At 37.5% G+C, this 17,127-nt stretch overlaps 2 protein-coding genes across 2 annotated transcripts in view; both read left to right on the top strand.

Moving 5' to 3' along the window:
* TMEFF1 (transmembrane protein with EGF-like and two follistatin-like domains 1) overlaps positions 1–7,887 on the top strand; it is an 83,522-nt gene extending 75,635 nt beyond the window's left edge. The window contains exons 9-10 of the mRNA XM_008586590.1: positions 2,851–3,009; positions 6,774–7,887. Of these exons, the coding sequence (XP_008584812.1) occupies positions 2,851–3,009; positions 6,774–6,858 (244 nt within the window). The 3' untranslated portion in view covers positions 6,859–7,887. The remainder of the gene's footprint in view (positions 1–2,850; positions 3,010–6,773) is intronic.
* A 506-nt stretch (positions 7,888–8,393) lies between these two features.
* On the top strand, positions 8,394–16,294 carry MURC (muscle-related coiled-coil protein). Its single transcript, XM_008586589.1, has 2 exons — positions 8,394–8,801; positions 14,855–16,294. The coding sequence occupies exons 1-2, from the start codon at positions 8,394–8,396 to the stop codon at positions 15,530–15,532; spliced, it is 1,086 nt and encodes a 361-aa protein (XP_008584811.1). The 3' UTR covers positions 15,533–16,294.
* The last annotated feature ends 833 nt before the right edge of the window (positions 16,295–17,127 follow it).

Consider the following 17,127-nt stretch of genomic DNA (forward strand, 5'->3'; position numbering starts at 1 on the left):
AACCCTCAGTGTTGTGCCCGTACCGGACCGGGACCGGCAACGGGATCGCAACCCTCGGTGCTGCGCCCACACCTCGCTCAGCCAGTGAGCGGGAACCGGTCTGTATGTGGGATCCGAACCTTCGGCGGGAGCACCTCCGCACTCCCAAGCGGTGCACTGTAGCAGTGCGCCACCGGGCCGGCCCCTTATTGTAGTTTTGATCTGCATTTCCCTGATGACAAATGATGTTGAGCATCTTTCCGTGTGCTCATTGGCCATTTGTATATCTTCTCTGGAGAAATATCCATATAACTCCTTTGCCCATTTTTTAATTGTGTTTTTTTTTTTTGTCTTTTTTTTTTTTTTTCATGACCGGCAACGTATTGCAACCCTCAGTGTCGCACCGTACCGGACTGGGACCGGCAACGGGATCGCAACCCTCGGTGTTGCGCCCGCACCTCGCTCAGCCAGTGAGCGGCCGGTCTGTGTGTGGGATCCGAACCCTCGGCGGGAGCGCAGCCGCGCTCCCAAGCGGCACACTGTAGCAGTGCGCCACTGGGCCGGCCCCTAATTGTGTTTTTTAAAAATCTTTTTATTATTGAGTTGGATTAGTTCTTTATATGTTCTAGATACAAGCCCTTTATCAGATATATGATATGCAAAAATTTTTTCCTGTTTTGTGGGTTCTACCTCCTTGATAGTGTCTTTAAGTGTAAAATATTTTAATTTTGATTTAGTCCTATTTATCTTTTTTGTTGTTGTTGCTTTTGCTTTGGGTGTCATATCTAAGAAATTATTGCCTAATCTAAGGTCACAAAGAATTATTCCTATATATTTTTTCTTTTTAAAAAAATTAATTTAAAAATTAATGAATAAAATTGTGTGTATTTATTGTGTACAACGTGATGTTTTGAAATATATATACATTGTGGAATGGCTAAATCAAGCTAATTAACATATGAATTATGCTACAGTTATTGTTTTTGTGGTGAGAACACAGCATCCATTCTCAGTATTTTCAAGAATACAATATATTGTTATTAACTGTACAATGTATTGTTATTAACTATACAATAGGTCTCTTGAACTTACCTCTCTTGAACTTACCTCCCATCTAAGTAAAATTTTGTATCTTTTGACTGGTATCTCCCCACCCCACCCACCAACTGCTTCAACCCCTGGTAAACCACCATTCCACTCTCTACTTCTTTCTATGAGATCAACTATTTTAGAGTCTAGAAATGAGTAGATTATATGGTATTTGTCTTTCTGTGCCTGACTTATTTCATTTAACATAATGTCCTCCAGTTCATCCATGTTTTCACAAATGACAGGATTTACTTCTTTTTTATGACTGAATAATATTTCATTGTGTATATATATCACATTTAAAAAAATTATTCATCTGTCAATAGACACTTAGGTTGATTCCATATCTTGGCTATTGTGAATAGTGCTGCAACAAACATAGGAGATAAGATATCTTTGACATATTGACTTCATTTCCTTTGGGTATATACCCAATAGTGGGATTTCTGGATCATATGGTAATTCTCTTTTTAATTTTTTGAGGAACCTCCATACTGTTTTCCATAATGGCTATATCCTACCTTTTTCTGAGAGTTTTATAGTTTTAGTTTTTACATTTAGCTCTGTGATCCATTTTGAGTTAATTTTTGTGTATGATATGAGAAAAATATCTAGCTTCATTCTTTTGCATGTGGGTATTCAGTTGTCCCAGTACCATTTGTTGAAGAGACCATTTTCCCCATCGAATTGTGTTAGCACGCTTGTCAAAATCAATTGACCATAGATGTATGGATTTATTTGTGGTCTGTCAGTTGTATTCCACGATCTATATATCTGCCTCACTGCTTGTTTGTTTTGTCTGCTGGGAAGCTTAGAGCCCAGTGTGAAAACTACTGGCAGGAACCTCAAGGACTGGATGGGTGGACTCACAGCACCCCTGGCTTTCCCCGTTTCCCTTTGCCCAGGCTTCTTTTTGTTGTTATGTGTGCTTTATGATAAGCTGCCTCACATCCTTTTTGTAATGGGGTGTGGGACATTAATAAATGTGCACACTATCCTTAAACTTCAGATGTTTTATTAATAGTTTAAAGTGAAGGGTGGCAAATTTATACATTTTACTTCTGTCAGCTTAAAAATATGAATTTTCTGTTAAATATCTTAAATGTTTCCCCCTGTCAAATTATCATCATCAGCTGGTGTTTTTGCCTTTTTATTTACTTTTAATTGGAATTTAGGTAATCTAACATTTAGTACCTACTTGACTGCTTGACTTTGTTTCTGTCATTAATAACTTATTTTCATCTCCCCCTTGCATATTAAATGTTTATATTTCGTACACTGAAAAGTGTCTTGGTCAGAGAACTGTAAATGTTTATACCTGTTTACTCAATAATCTCATTTCCAGGTATCTAGCCTAAGGAATAACATTAAATATAGAAAAGTGTGTATTCACCAAGATGTTTACCACACTTTAAATTTATAATTGTGAAAAATTGAAAATAACTGATATGTCTTAGAATGGGGAATGGATAAGTTAGCTATATTATAGTCACTGGATGGAATATTGTATATCTATTTTGAAATGATGGTGGTAAATACTATTTAGCAACTTTAGAATTAATGTAATATAACGTAGGTGAAAGAAGCACTGTGTAAAATAGGCATAGCAGAAAGCCTGCATGGAAGTACACAAATGGTAGGTTTTCTTCAAATGGTGGGAAAGTGCCTGATTTTTTATTCCTGTGTAAATTTTATCATTCTTTTGTATCTTTTAATTTAAAAGCCTGGAAATACAGAAATTTCTAATTCTCATAGGAATCCTTTTTCTCCCCCCCTTTTCAGATGTGAATCTGGTTACACTGGACAGCACTGTGAAAAGACAGACTTTAGTATTCTCTATGTAGTGCCAAGTAGGCAAAAGCTCACTCATGTCCTTATTGCAGCAATTATTGGAGCTGTACAGATCGCCATTATAGTAGCAATTGTCATGTGCATAACAAGGTAGGTAATAACGTAAGAAATATCAACTTTAGTTTAGAGTTGGGTAGCTGTAAATTAGACAAAAATCTTGAAGCACACTCAGAATGATAGGCACTTTAAGTCCACAAACCTCTTAGGAAAAATCTCACAATCAGTTCCCTGAGGTTTCCATGTGGGTTTGACCTGTCCCTGTCTTTCTTTTTTATAATATGATCAAGAACTCATTCCCAGAACTTATTCTAGGTGTATCTGGGCTGCAGGCAGAGATGGGAGCATGAGAATAGGCAATGGAATAAAGAAATTTAGGAATCTTAGAACTGTGTACTATCTTTGAGCATTTGAGGACAATAATGGTAGTAGCAGAATTTCTAGAATGGTCTGCACATCCACAGAAGAACCTTGCAGAAATTTTTTAAGGCTTGCAGAACTGCAAGGTTTTTTATGCCCTAGCAATATATTTTGTTCATGGTAAATATAGTAAGAAAGGAAGAAATCAGAGGCTAAAGATTACCTTTTTATTTTATTTTTTTAATATATCACTGTCTTGACATTACTTCATTTTTGGGATTATAGCAATAAGTAATAAACTTTAAAATTCTCTATTATAGATAAAAACATTTTCCATAGGACTTATTTGGAGCACAATTGGCATAAAATGGGTATTTTCTAAACTGAGTGGAAATATACAAGCCAGACTGAACTGGATCTGAGAAAAGTCAGAGCAAATCAAGTTTTAATGCCTTTGTGTTTCCCAGTCTCGTGTCTTTCTTCTTGCTTACCTCTTCATACCTCCTTTAAGGTTTGGTTCACAAGTCCCATAAACATCATCTCTCTACTTCCCTGCATTATTCTGGGCAGAGGGTTGGAGCGTATCAAATACAGATATTGGCAGGCCATAATGGATTTATGACTCTTGTATTCAAGGTCTGGATTGAAGCCAGGCCTTCAGTAGTCTGGAGCTGACATGATAAATCTAGAAATGGTAAAAAATGTTCTCTGAGTAACAGATATTTTTCATAAAATCCAGGCACTAAAGTCAGTGTGCTTTATTCCACAGAACAGATGATCTGCCCTTAGGCAAGACTACTGAGTATAAAATTGGGCAGTAGCTCAAAGTAGGGACATAATGATATAAAAAATGATAACACAGAAAGAGAATATAGGGGGAAAAAACACTTATCAGCAGGGCTGGCCGTGGCCATTTAATATAGGCTCAGAGGTTAAGTAAGTTGCCTGTGGTCATTCAATTCATAAGTAGAAGTGCCTGGATTTGGATTCAGTGCTTCTGATTCCTAAATCATTCTTTCCACTGAACCATCAAGAGGAGGGTCCATGTTGAGTCATCTTGGGAAATATGTTTGCCAAGTATGACCATTGCAAGAGAGTGGGGTTCAAACTTGATTTTATAGCAGTTTAGGGTTTTTGAGCAGGGAAGGAACTTGGTATAAACCATTTTTTTCAGAGTATTAATCTGAAGGTCATCTGCCAAATTCACTGGAGTAGTGAAAATGTGTGATGGGATAGATCATGTAAGACATTATTAGAGTAAAGCAGGAGTAGGGTAATAAATGATTGGGAAGGTGAAAGAGAAAAATAGGGTAAAGTAAGAGAAGAATTTTGAAGTCTGATGATAGTGCCATCTTTAAGAGGATCAAAGGGTTTTAGATTAACTGGGAAGCAACTTTGAGTTCAGCGCCTTCATTTAGAGAAGTGAGGAAACTGAGGCCCTGAGATGGAAGTACTTTGCCCGTGGTTGTAGAGCTAGTTAAGCCCTTGACAGCCCCTAATGCAGCCTTTTGCCCAGCTGTGTGCTTCTGTTCTCAGTGTGCTATCATCATCAACTGTGAAATTAAAATTACCTGGCAGGTAGTTTTTAAGTTGTACCCTCTAGTTTATACCCCGAATCCATTTGCTGCCCTCACAGCCACTTAGACATCACAGTATATTTTGAACTGTGACACAGTGTCTTCACTGCCTACTGTCTCCACAACTGAAGGTCATCTCATTGATTTTATCACAGATTTCATCTTGAGGCCAGTCTTTTTATTGTGTTATTTCCTCCCCTAGAATGTCTTGCTATCTTGGATTTGGAATATTGTAACTATGAACTTGGACTCTTCTCCACTGAATTTTTAAGGAGTGGTTCTCCCACACAGTCTATCAGGGGACAGCTGTTCACGAATCCCATGGTGGCTGTTACATGTGAGGAATCTTCCTTAAAAAGGATGTTTCCACTGACCTGCTTACCAAGACTGCATGAGTCTAATTTTCTTTTTTTGTGCTTGGAATCTTGTTTCATGTTTTTGGATTCATAGAATGACAGATTGGCAGGAACCTCAAACATCATCCTAGCCAAACCTCCTTATTTTATAGATTAAAAATCCCATGGCCCCAGGAAGGTGAAACTTTCCAAGGTCATGGTGAGTTAGTGATGATTAAAGAGGGGTGGTTAACCTCCTAAATAGTTTCCTCATTTATGAAATGGAGATGATTCCAGCTCCCTCTACCTTGAAGTATTTTTATGAGGGTTAGTGAGATAAAATTTGTGAAAAACACACACAAAATGGAAGTATTATCATCAAGGCTTTTAAGTCAAGGCAAAGCAGTACTCTTTGAAATCAAATAAGAATGTGGAACAATTATCACAAGACTTTCTTTTCTTTAGATTATAAATTCCTTGCTGGCAGAGAGTTTAGAGGTTAGTCCAACTCCTAATTTAATATTTAACATATAGGAAAATTGTGGTTGCTCAGCTAGTTATTAGCAGAGCCCAAACTCAAAATTGCCAGAATTTATCCCAGCCCCTTTACTCCACATTGTGTAGCAAAGCACCTTGTGCAAAGTAAGAGCTCATATATTTGCAATCTAGTGGGCAGGCACAAGAGCAGTTACACACAGTGAGATTTGTACCACCCTGCAGAAACGTTTAAGGTTAAGTGAGAGCAGAATCAAGGAACATCCCTGTCTCCAGTGTGGCAGTTCCCTATGGGGTTCTGTGGTTTGTCCCAGCAGGGTGTGAAACAACTTCTCTTGAGTCATTGTCTGAAATCATTAGGCATTTCTTTTTTTTTTTGTCTTTTTTCCGTGTCCGGCAACGGATCGCAACCCTCAGTGTTGCCCCCGTACCGGACCGGGGACCGGCAACGGGATTGCAAGCCTTGGCGTTGCTCCCGCACCTCGCTCAGCCAGTGAGCGGGAGCCGGTCTGTATGTGGGATCCGAACCCTCGGACGGGAGCGCCGCCGCGCTTCCCAAGCGGCGCACTATCCAGTGCGCCAACGGGCCGGCCCCATTAGGCATTTCTTATGTACTCATATCTGAGGTTAATATGCGCACTTCCTGATTTCTCCCTTCATCTAAATTGTTCTTGTTATTTTGGAGGTGTGATAATGCTCAGGGAAAGTACATGGGCTAAGGGCCTTTCTACTATCAGGGGTTTTATGTTACCAGTTACTGTGGCCTAGGGAGTTGATAGGAAGGGTGGGGATTCCTCTCAGGGATGTATACGCAGTAGTCTAGACACTGGGGATGAGTCTTGCTTGTGTCTGTACCTAAATTGTGTATCTGATCTTTTCAACTCCCAGCTTTGTAGGGAAGGTAGAAGTCTGACATCATGTTTGTCCTCACCTTGTCTTGCACCAAATAGGATCTTGTTTCCCCTTCATGTGATTGCGTGCGCAATGGTTTTATGTGTGAAATGTGTATTACTTTGGAAACATTTGAAATATCCTAAACAAAATGATGAAACTCATATTTTTCTTCCTTTCTTTCTTTTTAATGCAACAGAAAATGCCCCAAAAACAATAGAGGACGTCGACAGAAGCAAAACCTAGGTCATTTTACTTCAGATACATCATCCAGAATGGTTTAAACTGGTGACTTTTATATATACACTGACCATGTGATGTACTCTTATTATGTCTTTTTTTTAAAGAATGGAAATATTTATTTCAGAGGCCTTATTTTTGGACATTTTTAGTGTAGTACTGTTGGCTCGTATTTAAAATATTCAGCTACAACAGTTTTGGACTGTTTAGTACTTTGTTTTATGTTTTTAAATACAGAATTTGATTTCATGAATTTGTACCACATGGTAATTCTAAGACTTGTTCTTTACCCGTGGAATGTAATATTTTTGCAAAGATGGACCACTTTACAAATAGTTATAAAGTCATACCCACTTCTTCCACAATGACCACAGGAAATGACCAAGCATGAACTAAAGATAAAGATGTTTACAGATTACTTTTCTTACAAAAAAATTCTAGAAGACACTGTGTTTAAATAGATATTGAAATGTTTTTGAGATTTAGTAACTGATTTTTTAGACACTGCCTATCGCATGAACTATAAAGCTGTTGTGTTAGATGTAAAATCTTTACAAGATGTATGGACTAGAATTGGGATTACTCCTCTCTTTGAAAAAATAATTCTAATAATATGAAAACGTTTCTGGTAGTAATGATGGAACAGATCACTGATAAGTAGATTTAGATAATATGAAAACAGGCTGTTTAACAAACAGATTGAAATAAAGCCTACTCTATCAGTTAAACTACTTTAACACATTCCTTTTTAAAGAAAATATTTGTTTTAACAAACAAATTGTATCAGTGTTTGTGAATAAAATGCAAAAATGATTGTTAATGATTGGTGCTCTTAAAGTGAGACTAAAAATTATCTAAGACCTCTATCCAAATTTGTCCTCTAGTAATAGCTGTATTAATAGATTGTTGGTGTTTAAAGATCAGAAGTGTGAGTAGAATGTATTCAGCTGCTTAACACGTAGTTTAGATATTCAAAAGTATGCATGTAGAATTTAAAGAATATGTTCAAAATTAAATATTAATTTTAATATTTGGTTTGGAAAAGCATGTTATAATATAATGTTTTCATTATATGGCCTCTGTTTTGGTGTGTTTATTTACTACATTCTTTGATCTATAGGTACACTTAATATGTGAAATTAATAGAAAAGGTACATTTAAGTTCACAATTCACTTTTCCTTTTACTAATACTGCTTGAAATTGTCTAAAGGCAAAAAGCTTCACCCAACATTTGGAGTTTGTTTTTTTTTTTGATCATTTGGCTTCTAGGCTTAATATTAGTAACATGGTGGCTTTAGTGAACTTTTTTAAAAAAGCTTTCCTCTTCTACCCACACAGTCTTATTTGAGTCCCTTAGTCAGTCAGCAAGCATGTTTGGAACAGTCCCTCGTGCTTTGCAAGGGTTCATATTGCAGAACAGTCATGTATGGGTATTTGTAGTTATAAATACTTGATCATTCTCCAGGGGTGGGGTTTCCAACCTTTTAAACAACCCTGTTGCCTGTTATTGAGCTGACTTTTTGCTCTAAGTGCTAGAATTCATTGTGGTGGGACATCTTTCACTGAGAAATTAATACAATGGAACATAATGGGTCTGCTTCAAATGCTGATAAAATTCACCAGAATCGCCTGTCAAGTGTTACAGAAGATGAAGACCAAGATGCTGCTCTTACCATTGTGACTGTGCTGGATAAAGTAGCTTCCGTTGTGGACAGTGTGCAGGCAAGCCAGAAGAGAATAGAAGAGAGACACAGGGAAATGGAAAATGCAGTAAAATCCGTCCAGATTGACTTACTGAAGCTTTCACAGTCACATAGCAATACAGGCTATATCATTAACAAGTTGTTTGAGAAAACCCGAAAAGTCAGTGCTCACATTAAAGATGTGAAGGCCCGGGTGGAGAAGCAACAAATTCATGTTAAAAAAGTTGAAACCAAACAAGAGGAAATAATGAAGAAAAACAAATTCCGCGTGGTAATATTCCAGGTAAGCTTGCACTTGTGTTCAGCTTGATTAGTGTAATCTCTTGCATTTTTTAGTTGCCAGCAAGTCTTATCAGAGGTTTTGAATGTCACATCTTAACTATTATATATGATTATGTTAATGCAATGGAGTTCTGTATCAGCAGAGATCTCAGGATAAAACCAATTCTATGTTAACTAATGTGCTATCTATTATTTCAGTATTTCGAGCTTCTCAGCCATTTCATGTAATATGAACTGTGGCTCATAGCTTAGGCTATTTCTTGCTTTTGAAACTTAATATTGGTAAGGCTCTTTTTGCATATTAGCCTAATTAGCGTAATGCCCTCTCATGGACTTTGAGAGTGTTAGAACTAGAAGAGACCTCAGACCTCTAGTTTAAATCATCTCTTTGTTATGTAAAAGAAGAAACTGAGGACCAATAGCCCCACAATATGATTTTCTTCCTCCTCATGGAGAGCCTTACTCCAAATAGTAAAGTATGAACTTTTCAGAATGTAATTTATATATTGGAATTTTTACATACAGATCACCATAATAAGAAAACTATTTCAGTCTGTCTATTGCAATAAGGCAATTGTTCTTATTTTTATTATTGTTATTATAGTAATACAAATATAGGAGTCACAAATAATTTCTTATATTTTTTTACTAGGTCTTTTTTCTTAGCTGATTTAATACAATAATTTTTGTGTGGCATTGTGTGTTGAGCTGAGTTCCTGTATTATCCTGTGCTTACTTGTATTTTTGGAAATAGGAACATATCTATGGCAAATGCACAATATCTGTAATATATTTTAAAAACTTAAAAATCAAAAGGAAAAATGTTGAACTCTTGTGTCATAGTAGAAAAAGTGGGAAACTGTCAATATCAGGCAGTTTATAAAAGACAAAATAAATAACAGTATTCTATTCATACCTGTTTAAATATTGGCAATTACTAAAACATATATACAAAGTTTAAGGGTTAGAAAAAACAAGCATTTTCATACTCTGCTGATGGGAGTATTAATTAGTACAGCATTTCAAGAGGGCAATTTTGGTAGTATGTATTAGGAACTTAAAAAATTCACAGACCTTTTGGCCTAAAAATTTTGTTAATTTGTTCTAAGCATAAAATCAGGAACATGCACAGAGACGTTCACTGCTATATATATATGAAATGGATACCTGTGTGCATAGTAAAAAAAACCTAGAAAAATAAAATCAAAATGAAGTAGGAACACAGTTGGATTATGTAGGCAGATATTTGTAAAATACTAGGGATGTGGCCCGTAACTCCCTGCAGCGTTCTTCACAGATTAGGCAATTCTTCACAGCCCTCTGTTGACCGATAAAGTTACACTGGGATGGTAGAGTGGTATTTTGGATCTGTTTTTAAGAGCCTGTAGGTTATTTAGAAAGAAGAATAGAGAGAAGAGTTGCTAGTTTTCTAGTTCAAAGGTGGACAGGGTGGACTATGCCATTTGAAGTCCTTACCATTTACCTTTCCTTCCAGGTCCCTGGAAGCCCTTCTCCAATATTAAAAATTTGAAAAGAAAAGAAAAAACAAAACAAAACAAAAAGAGTCACCTTCCTTTCAGATGCCAGTTCCAGTGTTAGTGTATGTAGTGGGATCTGGATTTGGAAGGGGAGAATGTAGTATCTGTTCTTCGAGTCACCTTCCGAGGGCACTGGCAGTTGTGGGTATATCTCACCCTCTACTTGCATTGGGCATGCCAGGAAACATACTTGGCATCTGGCACTTCTCCTGAGAGCCTTTGTGCAAAGCAGTGGCCAAGTGCCGAATAAGATTTACGAGGCTAGAGCAAAGAAGTTTCTGGAAAGTTCTCATTGACTCTGTCCATTGATATACATACATTACATATATATATGTATATATATATGAATTATGTTTCTATATTCACCCATTTAGTCCCTGTTATTACTGCTAATTTTTCCTTTCTTTGAGCCACTATAGTTGTTGAAAGCATGAAAGCAACTGAAAGATGCTAGTTTAGGTCAGATTTCTTTTCTTGTAAGATATTAGTTGTTCAGAGTAAGCAGCAGTTTGTCAAAAAGCAATTGTTATATTTTATAATTGGAGAGCTTGTAGAGAAAAGATAAAGGCAAATAACAGTGGACATAGAACTCTGACTTAGAGATTCATTAGATGTTAGAACACTATACAATATCCACATGGTTATTCTTAGCAGTTAAAATAAGATATTATTAATTCACAGGTGATATGTATAAGTGGTTATATTGAGATTGCCTCTTCTACTAAAATTAACTTGAAATTGAGCAGTTCAGCTACAGTAAAAATTATCTGCCATTTCTTTTACAAGTATGGTTTCTTTTTTTAGTATACTTTCACCTTGATGACTCCTCTCATCATGCAAGTCAGAAGTCTTACATCTTTTGATAATTCTGGTTACTAACCATATGCCTGTGGTTATGAAATGAGATATTTGGCTATTCCTTAGTAAGTCCCAGACCTCTAAATATTCAGAATTCCCTTACCTATATTACTTTGATATTCAATCAAGTTCACGTTACTCTGACTCATTGTATTCTTTCTGTTATGACAATGGTCTTTTTACCTGGGCTTTAACATAAAAAGATATAATTGTATTTGGAAATCAACTATAATACAACCACACAGTCTTTATTATTACAGTGTATTTACCATTAACTCTGACTCATAGGAGTTGCAACAAATAGATCCACATAATAAGTACTTTTCTTGACTGTTCCTCTGTCTTGTTTTTTAAAAAGCCTGATTTTGTATTATTTGCTGTTCAGTGGAAGAAGGGTATCTGATTCCTGAGTTAAAATATATCTGATTTCTTCACTGGAAGATTGTGAGCATTTTCCCCTGCCAAGCAATAATTACTCTTTGGCTTCTTCCTTTTCTAATTATACCTTCTCAGGCCATATTAAACCACACTGTGTTGCTAAAGCTACTCCCTGCAGCAGGTGTCAGGAAAGGAGAGGAATAATTTCACTGATTCACCAGAGGGTTATGAGACACCCACCCCTGCCTTTTTTAGCTCCTGGACTCTCCAATTCTGTAGCCAAAGAATTTAATTTTAAATAAGTATCCAAAGAAAATAAAATTCCAGGGATACCTTCTTGACTGTCTTGATAAGTTTTGGAATATGTATAAATGTGTTTTTTATATATTTATTATATTTTTTTGATTGAATAAATTTAGTAGGAACACTCTCCTGGATTTCCTCCTACCTCACTGTCTGATATTTCTCTTTTTTCATTCTTTCTCATGTCTTCCTTCTTATATACATGTACAAAATTTATCACACCAAAATCCAAAAATTTCTAAAAATAAAAAATTTTTCATCACTTACTTGACAGTAACACCTAGATTGACCTGAATTCATTTGGTGGGTAAAACCTGGCCTGGAATAGCATGAAATCATTGATAATAGTCTTCATCTCACCTTCCTGTCAATATTCATATTTTTTGCCACAGAAATGTTTCTTCCCAAGATCTCATTGGGAATACTATGTAATATGTTATTAATTTCCCAAAATCTGAAATTTTCTGAATTCTGAAACACACCTTGGGGAATTTTGAATGAAATGGAGTGTAGACGTACTCACTCAGTCTCTTGATGATCTCTTTCATCTGTTTTCATGACTTTTAATTCCATGTTTACATGAATGACTCCTAAATTTGTATCTCTAGCCCAGACCTCTTTTCGGAATTCCAGACTCCCCTACTCAGCTGCCTATTTAGCACCTGTGCGTGCATGTCCAGTGGGCCTTTCAAATACAAGTTCAGATCCCTTCCTTCCCCTCCAGTCTCTTCCTCCTGCTGTCTTCCCCATCTCAGTTAATGGCAAATCTGTCCTTCGGCTGCTCAGGCCATGTACTTGAGGATCATTGTTGATATTCTCTAAACTTCCACATCCAAATCTAGCAGCAAATGCAGTTGGCTCCTACCTTCAAAGCAGATTTGGAATCAGTCCACTTCTCACCCCCACCTCTGCCAACACCCTCACCCATCTCTCATCTGCTTTATCTGCTAATAGTGCTGTCCAGCTATCCTCCCTGCTGCTTATCTTGACCCTACAGCCTGTTTTCAGATGTGGGTCAAATCATGTCACTACTCTCCTCAAAACCTTTCAAAAGTCTTCCTACCATTCTTGGAGTAAAAGCCACTCCCCTTATTATTGGATACAGAGCCCTAGGTTCTCTGGCCCTCCTGCCTCCCTCTCACCCTGTCTCCTCCTTCTCTTGTCCTTTGATCACTCTGCTCTAGCCACACTGTCCTCTTTGCTGGTTCTCCATTCTTCTCATAGATATGCACAACCTTCAGGTCTAGGCTCAGATGTCACCTTATCTGTGAGGCCTTTCCGACCAATATAGTTCAAATAGTACCCTCCCCTGTCACTGTATGTCCCCCTTCTGTGCTTTATTTTTCAGCTGAACATTCATTGCCAACCAATATACTATGTATTTCACTTATTTGTCTTTCACTCCGTCTTCTTCATAGGGGTTTCCCAGGTTGTAGGATACTGACTGGTAGATGGGGGTTGCTTAGTAACTTTGTTGAATGAAGGCATAAGCCTCTTATTTGACCCAACAATCATTTACTGAGTTATACTTATTACGTATAAGGCACCCTGATAGATGCTGGGCATAAAACATACATAAGACACATTATCTCTGCTTTTAAGGAATGTGTCGTCTATTGAAGGCCTCAGGGAGACAGATATAAATGAGTAGAGTTCCAATTAAACTCAAAACTGTGATAAATGTTATAATAGAGGTATGTACATGTTCTTTTGGTGTAAATTGGAGACAAAATCAGCCAATTGGGGAAGTTGAGAATACTTAAATTGATTCTTAAAGAAAGATTTTGTTCATAAAGCCAAAAAGAGATAAGGTGAGGGGCACTTAAGATAACACAGACCATGTATAGAAAAGCAAGAATACTTAAATTGATTCTTAAAGAAAGATTTTGTTCACAAAGCCAAAAAGAGATAAGGTGAGGGGCACTTAAGATAACACAGACCATGTATAGAAAAGCATAGAGGGATGAAAACATTTTGTGCTTGAGGAATTGACAGTGGTTTATGTTGCTGGGCTGGAGGAGTGGGAATATAGGTTTAGCTGAAACCGAAGAGACTTCCAATCATACTGAAGAATTTGAACTCTATTCTTTGAATACGGGTAATCTTTCCAAAGTTTTAAAGCAGAGAAGAGATATGATCGGAGCTATGCTTTAGAAATATTTCTCAGGAAATATGTGATAATTCTGTTTAGCTGAAACCGAAGAGACTTCCAATCATACTGAAGAATTTGAACTCTATTCTTTGAATACGGGTAATCTTTCCAAAGTTTTAAAGCGGAGAAGAGATATGATCGGAGCTATGCTTTAGAAATATTTCTCAGGAAATATGTGATAATTCTGGAGGTAGAAGGATCAGTGAGGAGGTTTTATACAAGTTCAGGCCTGAAATGACAAGGACCAGAATTTAGACGATAGAGGGAATGAAGAAGGAGGAGGGAACAGACAAGTTGCTAAGCAGCATTATCGACAGGACTTGGTGACCAGCTGGATATGGGATGAGAGGGAGAGAAATATATGGGATGATGATTCTGAGGTTTCTGTCTTGTGTGGTACCTGGATAGGTGTTAGTGCTGAGAGGTATAGGAAAGGAAAAAGTGGAGAAGATGATGGATGGGCCTTGGTTTTTGGACTTGCTAAGTTTGAAGTGCCTGTGTTACATCTAGGTGGAGAAGTCCGCCCATCCTTTAGACACGTCTTCACTTTAGGAGGAGGGGAGAGGTGAAGAAAAAATATTTGTGAGTTGCTTACAATTGGATCTGAAGGCATAGGAGTGGATAAGCTCGCTCAGGATGAACTTGGGAGATGAAAAAGAGAAAAGGGCCAAGGAGAGAGAAACTCTGAGAAATGCCAACACATAAGGAATGGGCAGAGTATAAACAGCCAGTGGAGGAGATTTGCGAGAGAGACATGGCCAGAAGGTAAAAGAGCTGGTCTAATGCAAAGGATGTACTAACATGCTTTGTTTTTCTCTCCTTCAGGAGGAGATTCAGTGTCCAACATCCCTGTCTATTGTTAAAGACAGAAACCCACCTGAGAGTCAGGAGGAGGAGGACGACGTCCTTGATCCTCCAGTAGATCTTTCTTCGGATGAAGAATATTATGTTGAAGAAAGCAGATCTGCCAGACTTAAAAAGTCGGGCAAGGAGCGCATTGACAATATCAAAAAGGCATTTTCTAAAGAAAACATGCAGAAGACACGGCAGAATTTGGACAAGAAAGTGAACAGAATTAGAACTAGAATAGTGACCCCGGAGAGGAGAGAGAGGCTGAGACAGTCAGGAGAAAGGCTGAGGCAGTCAGGAGAAAGGCTGAAGCAGTCAGGAGAAAGGTTTAAGAAGTCTATTTCTAATGCAGCTCCCTCAAAGGAAGCTTTTAAGATGCGTAGCCTTAGGAAAGCTAAGGACCGAACTGTGGCAGAAGGTCAGGAAGGTGACAGGGAGACCGGTGTGGACATCATTGCCAGGAGTGAGTCTCTGGGCCCCATCAGTGAGCTCTATGAGCTCAGTGACACAGAAGTTGAGGTGGCCAGGGTGGCCTACCCTCCCCAGGAAAGAGGGGAAATCCCCACTCCTGAGCCTTTAAAAGTTACTTTCAAACCTCAGGTGAAAGTAGAGGATGATGAATCACTTTTGTTAGATTTAAAGCAGTCATCCTAAAGAGGAATTAAGTATATTGTAGGTATAAATCTTAAATCATGCAGTTCTAGTTCGAATAGTGTAGTTATTTACATTTATATACCATATAGGAAAACATAAATGCTATGGCTGTTTCATGTCTTATGTTTAAAATCATAAGGATAATATTGTATCCATTTCCTTGTAACTTCCTTAGGAATTTTTTTCCCCTGAGCATATATGATTCTAGTAGCTTTTTCTCTTACGTCACTCTCATGGCAGCTGTAGATTTTTAAGTTCCTTTCTCTTGTCCACCAGAAAAATAGTTTCCTAGCTCTGGCCAGTTAGATGTTTGGTCATTCAAAACAATTGAAGGGAAATTTATGGCCATTACTTGTAAGGGAACTCTAAATTTTGGTCTAGATTAATGTTGTGGCCAACCTCAAAGGGGCATAACTAATGTGTGGATTATGTCATCCAGATGTTCAACAGATTTGTTAGTAAATTAGCAATCATGTGCCTTGTCAGTGCTTTTGCATAAGAAAATTGCAAGTTCTGGCCTTGAGCATCTGGCTCTAGCATCACAGCTTTACTTATAGCAAAATAGATTTACTTGGCAATCATCTGCTTTTTCCCATCTATAAAAATGGAGAGGGTTAACCTGTCCTGCCAATCTCAGAGGACTGCTGTGAAGATCAAAGGAAACGTTATACATTGTAGGGAAACCAGAAGCACATCCAGAGGAAACAAGCCCCACGGTTTCCTCAAAAACAGAATCGAAATAATTACACCTTCTGAAAAAGCTTTCAGAAGCCTTTTCACAGAATCAGGAGTTAAAAGATAAACCACTTTTTAGTCAAGACTAACCAAACCTTGGGTTTTAGCTGGGTCTTAACATGTCCCCTGGAAAATCCCTTTCTAATTTTCTTTTGATTTAGGTCTGTGGTGGACTATATATAGCAACATTTGTTCAAGGAGCATGAGGCATAAAACTGGCTGTTACCAAGTGGCCTTTCTAAAGTCAGCCTTGATGCAGTGGGCTTGGAAATGACCTCAAATACTTATGTTTCCAGAGTGAACCCTTCAGGGCCCAACTGTCCAAAACAGTGTTGTTCGTAGGAGTTCATCATAACTTCTTTGGGAGGAAGCCAGACTCCATTTATCTGTTAGCTCTTGATCTGTCCAATGAGGAAGTACATGCTGTTACTAAAGAAAGAGAAGTGGTCATACTGTACTTCTATCACATTTAAGTCTTCTGGTTTTGTAATAGGGAAGAAATGATGGAATTGTCAAATCTGAAGAATTTGGACAACAATCATCTATTCCATGTTTTTTTTCTCACTTTCAGATTAGTTTGGGATAATCATGTACTAGTTTAAAATAGTGAATGCACACATGTACACACAGACACACACAAGTCAGCTTTAAAATATCTGACTCAGTTACCCACATGTTTGGGTTTGGGAGTTTGATTCAGCGTCATTTCCTCTTCACTCTGCATTAACATAAAATCACAAATCATTCATTTTGTTATCTTTTTATGTTGAAAACTAAAGTGTATACAACGTTGAATACTTTGGAAAGAATAATTAAGTACATGTTTTTATTACAGCTTAGAAAAAGCTTGGATGCCAAGT

Source organism: Galeopterus variegatus, unplaced genomic scaffold (genome assembly GCF_000696425.1).
Source record: "Galeopterus variegatus unplaced genomic scaffold, G_variegatus-3.0.2 Scaffold4034, whole genome shotgun sequence".
In the NCBI taxonomy this organism is placed as follows: Eukaryota; Metazoa; Chordata; class Mammalia; order Dermoptera; family Cynocephalidae; genus Galeopterus; species Galeopterus variegatus.

Coding starts and splice junctions, on each gene's coding strand:
- MURC (XM_008586589.1), top strand. CDS start 8,394: ATGGAACATAATGGGTCTGCTTCAAATGCTGATAAAATTCACCAGAAT. Junction 8,802..14,854: donor TCCGCGTGGTAATATTCCAG/GTAAGCTTGCAC, acceptor TCTCTCCTTCAG/GAGGAGATTCAGTGTCCAAC.